General features: G+C 30.8%; 1 protein-coding gene across 1 annotated transcript; it reads right to left on the bottom strand.

The window, feature by feature from the left end:
• Positions 1-6,270: 6,270 nt before the first annotated feature.
• On the bottom strand, positions 6,271-8,953 carry LOC132721502 (formin-H-like; the record flags this gene model as incomplete). The annotated part of the gene is given in 4 exon segments (XM_060705819.1): positions 6,271-6,703; positions 7,215-7,298; positions 8,192-8,295; positions 8,791-8,953. Coding segments are annotated over 4 exon segments (483 nt in total), but the record flags the coding sequence as incomplete, so codon positions are not given.
• Positions 8,954-9,104: the final 151 nt, after the last annotated feature.

The raw sequence follows: 9,104 nt of genomic DNA on the forward strand, positions 1-9,104 counted from the left end.
TTATCAAGTTTTTATAACATCAAGCTTTTCTTTCATTTCCACCCCAAGTTAAATTTCCCAAAGAAGAAGCATACTATAGTGTTTCCCTGTCACAAGGGGGAAACCCCAGCTAACTTTCTAAATAGCAACTCCTTTGACGCATTCATGCTTGTTTTGGTTTACCTAAAATAAGAGAAAATTTTTAAATTATAAAAATTACAATGTACTTAAAAAAAAAACATGGTTTTAATTATACTACATATTTTGACAACCTGAAGTTAAAAGGGAAAACAAATCAATTTTTACAATTCAGTAATGTAGTTTTGAAAGTCTAGCCAAAATTATACTTCCTGTATACCCCTGTTAAATGACTCCATATGATATATAATGCATTAAATTTTGGCAAGAAAATTAGCTCTGGGTATTCTCCAGTTACTGTTTACACAATTCCTTTCCAAATACAATGCATTCATAAAACTCATTACAACTCTTGTCTCAAAATGTTAATTTCATGGCTGCTAAATGCACATAATTATGTAACCTAGAAAAGTTGCATGTACTGTACTACCAACTGCCAAATATCATAAAGCTTGATTCAAAGCCAATTTTAACTTGCTGATAAAAAGTGACAGGTTTAATAGGCAGTTAAACATACAAGTTTGCACATTTTTCGAAATCATGGCCTGGCTATAGACTACATGTGTATATTTAAAACAGAATCAAATAAAAAACAATCAAAGAATATATAGAAGACTATACCTATCAATGAAAATTTGAGTGTCAGTTCTTGTTGCGTGCAGGCATTTTCAATGTAACTCAATGATAAAAGGCAGGGTATGGTGTGGTGGCGCGATAGCTCAGTTGGTTAGACCACTGATTATCACTCCTGGGATCCTGGGTTCGAACCTTGGGATTTTTCAGAGACATTTTCAGTGTTTCCCACCTACCTAGAGGTGTACTGGTATGAAATTCAGGTAATCCTCACATGTATCAGTGCTATATACTGGGCATGTAAAAGAACCAAGGGGTCTATTCAATACGAGCTAGGGACTGGTTCCCAGATTCCATTGTATCTCATAGCTGTCTCTTAAAAATGTATACAATGTATACCTGCGTAGAGTGATCGTAAACGATTTTAAAGCAGTTTGATGTAGAACTAGAAACTATTCCAATAACGGAACAATTGCAACTTTTTGGATAAATAATAATCGTCCAACGTTCTGAGTGAAAACAGAAGCGGTGCATAAAATATCGAATGACATCTTTAAAAAATGAACATTTTTTTTAACGGACTTCCCAGTTCATAGGCTTTACCTAATTTCATATTAGTTAATTTTTTATATTTAAAATCAGCCTCTCTGGCCCATCTCTTTGAACAAAATTTTCAATTAATGGTGATATTTATTGTCAAAATCATTTTCCTTGATTTTACCTGGGACATAAGATAACTTATGTCCCAGATTTTACAGATATGTATGGTGTCCATTTCAATCTACTTAAAATTTGTCAACATGACATTTATGTTCCTTATGAATGGCTGTCATGAACTTATTCAGGGGCTCAATTACTAAGAAAATCGTTGAGCAAAATTAATTTTATGTGACAAACATCATATAGAATTTTGTGAGCCAGATGGTACAGTTTGAGAGATGGTTTCAACAGCCTATATTAAAATAACAAAATTTACTTTGTTTCAATTTCTCACAAAAAACTTTATGCACTCATTGAAATTCTATATCATTTCTCTTAAATTCCCTGCACTGATGTGCACAGGCATAAGGCATAAATGATGTGATGCTGTATATATTATTTTTTATTTAATTTTATTGAAGATAAATAGAAATAAATTGTTTAAAAATTCTACTAAGTAACTTTGTGAATTTCTTGATGAGTTAATTGTAAATAAGTAAATGCTAAATCTTATTATTATTATCAATTCGAGTCAGTGTCATATGGGATCAACTTTTTAATATAAATGATTTAATAACTTTCCTAAATCTTAAGAAATGATTTCTACTAGTACGAGATAATTTGTGCACGAATAGTCAAAATTATAAAGTGATCCGCTAAAATCAACATGAAAGCGTAAAGATCAAATCAGTTTGAACAAACATATCATTGTGTACCCTTTTTGTCTGTTGTCGAATGCTTCGCACACATCCTACTCTAAGCTGTGTCAACCTTAGAAAGTAATTCAACCGACTAGATGACATTTTGCGGACGATCTATCTCCGTATCGACTCTAAAATGAAGAGCTTTTATGTTATGGATAAAACCCGTAAAATATGATACGGTTTGGAAAGACCACAGGTGTTTGAAAAATACTTTTGAGGGCGTTCATTGCCAAAATTCCAGACGAGTAAAAGTGTTCCTTTTGAATACTACTTTTGAAATTGCGAACATGTATGCCTAGCATTTTAACTGTATCCGTACACTGCAAATAATAAGCCTCTTAGGACACTGTCTTAAGAAAACGTGTTTCCAGTTCCAGAACTCCAGGAATACATTTACACACTAACATGTTTAATAGACATAAGTAGATTCACATAGTTAAACGATTTTAATTCATTTATGGCCCCTTTCCCCTATATGACCGAGTTTTTAAGAACTTCTGTCATGACACTGTACAAATCAGTTGATCTCTGTCAAGAGCATGCTTGTTGACTGGGGTTTGTCATTTTCAAGTTAAACGACTTTTATCAGCATTTGTAAGTATAAAAGTTATGTATTAGATATTCTTGCCTGAATAAAAGATTGTAATACTAAATGCTCGTACAGCAAAATATGCAATAAACATCTCTATGTAGCAACAGTTCTCGACAACAACAAAAACTTTACCGCCAACAGGATGATTTTTTTAAAAGGTTCCATTTGAAAAGGTTCTGCGCAAAATGTCCTGATTATTTTTTTTTCAGAAACGGCATTATCAAGTCTATGGGGTTTAGATTGCCCTTACGGTCGGTAAAGTTTTATGAACGCACACAGACTAAAAGTGCTTTTAGTCCTGAAAAACTATGCAAATAAGAAATCCAACACATAAGTATACGCTTAATTAGCCTACAATTTGTCCTAGTGTAGATCCGATAGTAAACATAATTAGAAAAAAATGAAAATTCGAATTGTGATTTCTTTGGTTATCATCTATCAGTTTTCTAGGTTAAATGGCGTCGAAACAGGAAGGATGATTTGGGCTAACATCGGGTGATAAAAACATTCAAAGCAACACCAAGGGTGAAAACCATTTTACAGGTCTCCTGGTGATCAGAGTTGCATCTTTAGACTCCAGTTATTTAAACCCATTTAGTTGCCTCTAGATAAACAGCTAATGACAGTATTTCTGGTGCATGCTTCAACATTCAGCCACATGAGGCAAAATATATTGGGTCAATGTCATTACATTAATCGGTTACTATATAAATCATGCTAAACAAAATGAATTATTTAAAACAATATCATATTTGTTTACAGCATTTCAAAGAAAGGAATTTATTTTCGATATAACTACTGCTTCTAAAAAGAACATCTTTATTGTTAGCAATCCTAACCATGACCGCAATGAAGTAGTATTGTTGGTCTTGTTATGCAAACATACATCTATACACTTAATAATTCAAAGACTTTTCTTAGATTCATCTGGGATGTACTATAACGTATCGTATGTTCCAGGATACATTCTCCAGAGTTGTTGCTATATTGTACTAACATTCTTCTAAAATGGAATTCAGGATTTGTCAGAGTTTGAATTTCGAGATTCTTTACATATTTTTATATATGTACATATGTATAAGTTTTAATTCTCTTGGCGATATCATTTATCTGTTGTCAAATTGGTTATTTATTTGGCCAAACGTATTTTTGTGTCGGTTTGCTAAATTATTTGAAAACTGATAGATTGGTAGAATGATTGTTTCTAATGAAGAGTATATATTCTGGATTTAATATTGAGCTTTGAGATTGAGCGCAACAGACAGAAATAACGACAGTAGTTATCTTGTATTCTTTTGTCTTGTCGTGTACACGATTTTACTTAAAGAATGTATTTTCATTCTGTAGGGTGCACAAGTCGAAACACCCTGTTCTGTTATCTTATGATATTTTAGGCCTTCTCGAGAGAATTCTGTGTTCCCTACTAAAACTTTTATCCATAATACTAGTATTTAAGATACATGTACAGGTGAACATTGTTGATTTCTATTCTAATAAAACAATATGCAACCAGGAACATTATAAGACAATAGGCTTTCTATTTTCACATCGACATCCTGTGAAATTCAATGAATGTTGCATTGTATTCATTGCTTTGCACTTTCCAGTACCGTCCATGAACAGGCTCAATCAAACCGAGCCTGCAACATTTTCATTTTTTGCCGTGTTGGGCTTTCTTTAGAGATTTTGTTTTTAAAATTTCTAACTGATATTTGGGAATTTCTAACTGATATTTGGGAATTTCACTGGCCATTTTAAAATTAGCAAACAAAAATAAAGGATTTATTTATTTATTTATTTATAGATAGATAATTCCTGTATTTTAAAATTCAGAGGGCTAAACAAAATTGAGCTATGTTCAAATTTACTATATAATCAACTATGTTTAAAAACTATAATATTTTTATGTTCATTGGAGAACTATTCAGACTCAATACTAGTAATCGATCGGAAAATTCATTTATTGTTATATTTTTAGAAGTCAAATTTTGTTCACTTCCATTATTGAAACTTTCAACACAAAAACTGACAAAGTTTATGGCAGTCAACGTTTAAGATATTTATACATGTTTATGGTTTTCCCTTGAATTTGGCCTACAAATGCTTGTGTTACTATAGAATATGATATTTAAAATAAGAAAAAAACTTCACCACTCCATCGATTTCGATCACCCTAACCTACGTACAGTATTAACTTTAAAACGCATATTTCCTGTGAGACAGTATTCAGACAAAAGCAAAATACCATAATGATTGTCATTATTGAAACATTACTAGTATTTACCAAAAATCAAAAATATCTGTTTAACCCTAAACTTGGTATCAATTAAAGTACTTTTACATGTATATTGCTATGTTTCTAATTCAAATGTGCTAGATCCGTTTTTTTACAAAAGCAGAATAATTATAGATATGAATTGAAACATTGAAAAGTAAAGTGGATATGATGTCCTAACGCATCGCAAAATAAGTTTTTATCTGTGTTTTCACTTTGAATAATAATGTTTTATTTTCAACTTTTGCTGCTTATAAGTCTAATAATTATATTGTTCTATTGTCAAACGAATGCCAACGGACATTAAACAGAACATTTTCATCTGTATACACTGTTCAAATTCAAGTCGGTGCTTCGATTTAATTTTTTTTTTTTTTGCTTTATTGACATAGGGAATTTGTTGTTAAGGACATATCTATTTTGTGGCAATGAAATCATTTCAGTTGTGTGTCAATGATAGAAAATCGTTTAAAGTGACGATGTAATTGAATAAAGTTATATTTTGTATATAGTTATATGGTTGCTAAGGTCGTTTAGTTTCATGAACACCATCAAGTTTCAAAATCGGTATGAAAAAACTAATATACAAAAGCAAAGACAATTTTTCGAGGGTTTCTCATATCCCGATATGTAAATATCCCTTGTAAGGTACTGAAAATAAATAAATTTCCAGCAGTATGTCAGTTTTCAAGACAGACACTTTCGATATGTTTGAAACATGTGTCAAACTGAAATAAAACAAAAAGATGTACGGCGATTACGGAAACGTTTTTTAAAAGGCATATACATGCATAAAGTATTTTGGCGAATTATAGTATTTGCTTTATCTGAACTGGAATTATTACATTTTTTACGCCAATGGCATTCGCTGATATTCTCCATGTTCTAAATGTATCATTAGTACTCTCAAATGATCCAATTCAAACACTTTCAGAGCACAATGGTGTCCTTATTCAGTAACTTTTCAAAATGGATCTACAAGATGTCTTGCTTTGACAACGCCTCTTATACAGAATGTCATTGTGTGTTTACATGAACGGAATTAAGATTTTGAGAAATTTTGCAAAAAAGATAATTGTTAGTTAAAACAAAATAAAAACACTATAATTATAATCTTCTTTTTTATTTCATTTACATTTCTTTCTTATATCATTCGGTCGTTATGACCTATATACACAGTGCATAATGTATAAGATATAGACATAGGTTGGTTTAAATAAATTTGAAAGAAGACTTTACCTTTTGAAAATACCGTGGAACGATTTGTGGTATTTTCACAATTTACCAGCAATAAAAAATAAGAATTAAAATATATGTATTATATTTCATTTCAAATTGCTATATGCATTATATTCCATTTGAAAAAATAAAACAAAGACAGACGAACTGAACAAATACTGTTTCTAATGCAAGTATTCCATATACAAAGTACACTTAAAAATACACGAATCTGTAGACTCCAAATTTTTCTCATTATGAAGAGAGAAAATACGAAAAGACTGAAAATACGAAAAGACTATCAGTCTTCGAGCGTTAATGAATCCTCATGATGTACGGACGCCGTATCTGTTATATTGTTGTTTAGTTGTGCACCATTTTGCTATCTTCAAATCAAGTGGTTGATTTTCTCTCTACAGTTTTAGTGTCTATATCTTTTATGGCAGCTTTAAACTTATCAGCAAAGTTTGCTACAACGGCAAACATTTGATCCGACTTCTGGTACAGAGGTTCCCCGAATTTCGTCTGTAAGAAAACAGTTTGCAAGAGTCAAATAAATGATTGATGGTGATGTTGTATGCAGTATTGATAATGTGATTCTGGGGAACACCATTGTTTAAATTATACTTATATATATAATTTTGTTTGTTATAATATGCTTTCTTATACTTTTTAAATAAAGGTTGCATGCACGTCCAGACTGTAAAGATTGTTTTATTTCTTATTATTTCTGCAGTGACATTGTTTCTTTAATTGTTGTACTACTTTCTTATACTGCTAAATTTGATACACCATTTCGATAATCAAACAAGACAAATTTATGAACATATATCACTATATAGATTTCAAAAAAGCTTTTTAACATTCTTATTACACGAAACAATTGTAACCAATTCTTTTGATCTTAGATAAACATAAAAAAGTCAGAAAATAGTCGACGTTGGCGCAATCACAGAGGCTATTCTGCTTTGCAATGCACAAAAGTTGTATCTTGAATTTAGTTTCAATTATTGTACCCCGTCCATTGATCACTTACCAGTATTTTTCTATATTTATGATGTAACTCCCCACCTCTTCTGTCCAATTTCTCCAGTTTCATCTCGTATTCAACTGTTAAATTCTGTAAGTATAATAAATTTAATTTACTGAACATACTATATATGTATTGAAACAAACAATGCAATATTTAAAATAAAATACATACTAGTAAATACATATATTCGAAAATGTAAGTACTGATTATTGTTATTGTTAATATAAAACAAGAAGCTGTTGATGCCAGAAAAAAATATTGGCAATAATTTCTACGATATTTGACGGAAATTCGAAAAATAAATATCTAATTGCATATAACACCTTTTGTAAATATGCCAAGGTTTACATAAAAGTGATTTCCATAATACGTAAAACGGAAACACTTATATCATTTACAAGCAACATTCCCGTTCAATTTACACCTTATCAACAATCAATTTTAACAGGTATTCTACAGTTTTCGTACAGCAATATATAAAATTATAATATTATAAAGAAAAATGTGTGATACAATTGATTTAAACTTTTGCTTTTAGAATCTGATGGAAGAATGTCTATTAACGAAAGGTGGCTTTAACAGGACACCGTTTTATTCAGGCATGTTTAAAAAGAGAAGAAAACATCAAGAAGTACACATAACTTGAATGCAAATCATACGTCACTGACAAATGGAATTTGTTTGTCAAGTTATCGGTCTCCTTGTTCATGCTTATTTCAAGGACAAATAATTCACATCGGAGGAAAGCAATACCATATTTTTCGGGGGGGGGGGGGGGGGTCACATAGCTGATTTCCTTTAAAATATTTGTTGAAATCAAAAAAAAAATCAAATTTAAGGAAACTATATTGGCAAACCAGGCTATGTTTCGCTTTAAACGATTCTACGATACTGTACAGTTTTTAATCTTCCTACCAGTCTATAAAACTGTAACATAGTTGTACGTGTCTTTAACAGAACAACAAAAATGATTTTGTTACCTGCGCATCTTGTTGAAATTTGTTGTCTTGTCTGGAGCAATACACTGGTTTGGATTTCAATGTTTTTAAATGCTTTTTCACTTTCGACAAATCACACTTTAATACTGAAAAACAATAAATCAATTTATTTTTTCTGATATATTTAGATTTGTTAAAATTCTGCTGTATGATGAAACTGGGTGAACATGGAAAATGAGACAAAGTATTTGGTAAAAATCAGTTGGAGTGTGATATAGAATTCTCTTTTAGCTATGTTGTATGACATATTGGTTATAAAAGATAAAGTGATAGGATAAGAACAGAAACTTTGTATGTTTCGACATATTAAATTTATTGTCAATATATACATGTAGAATAATTTAAACCAATTAATACAATCATGTAAATATATGTTTGGTAAAACAAAGTAAAATTCAATACGATTGATCAAGGGCCAATGTTGACAATTTATTATGTTATCAATACGTTAATTGTTTTTTGGTCTCAGTCTCTATATAATGTGCTACTGTTGTTATTTTGAATTATTTTTTAAAGCAAACACATCTTATCCTATCAAACTATATGGTCTTTATGTGATGAATAAAATAAAACAATTTTACCTTCGCTTTCAGCAGCTACAGACTTAACTGAAATCTGTTCACATTTTTTCACCATCTGCACACTTTCCGTCCATTGTAACAGGCCAGGATCGGACATGCGCAGTTGTTCTACAAGGAAATGAATTAAGGTGTAACCTGTATCCTTTCCGCGAACACTCAGTATCTGTTTTTTAAAAAAACACATATAATAAACATATGCAGTGAAAATTTATAGGTAAACATACCCGATAAACATATGCACTTAAAATCTGCAAATCCAATGAACAATGGTTAATTAATAGTTACCTCAAAATAAAGTTTGCATTTGCTTATAA

The sequence above is a fragment of the Ruditapes philippinarum genome, unplaced genomic scaffold (genome assembly GCF_026571515.1).
Source record: "Ruditapes philippinarum isolate M1 unplaced genomic scaffold, ASM2657151v2 ctg1557_1_1_1_1, whole genome shotgun sequence".
In the NCBI taxonomy this organism is placed as follows: domain Eukaryota; kingdom Metazoa; phylum Mollusca; class Bivalvia; order Venerida; family Veneridae; genus Ruditapes; species Ruditapes philippinarum.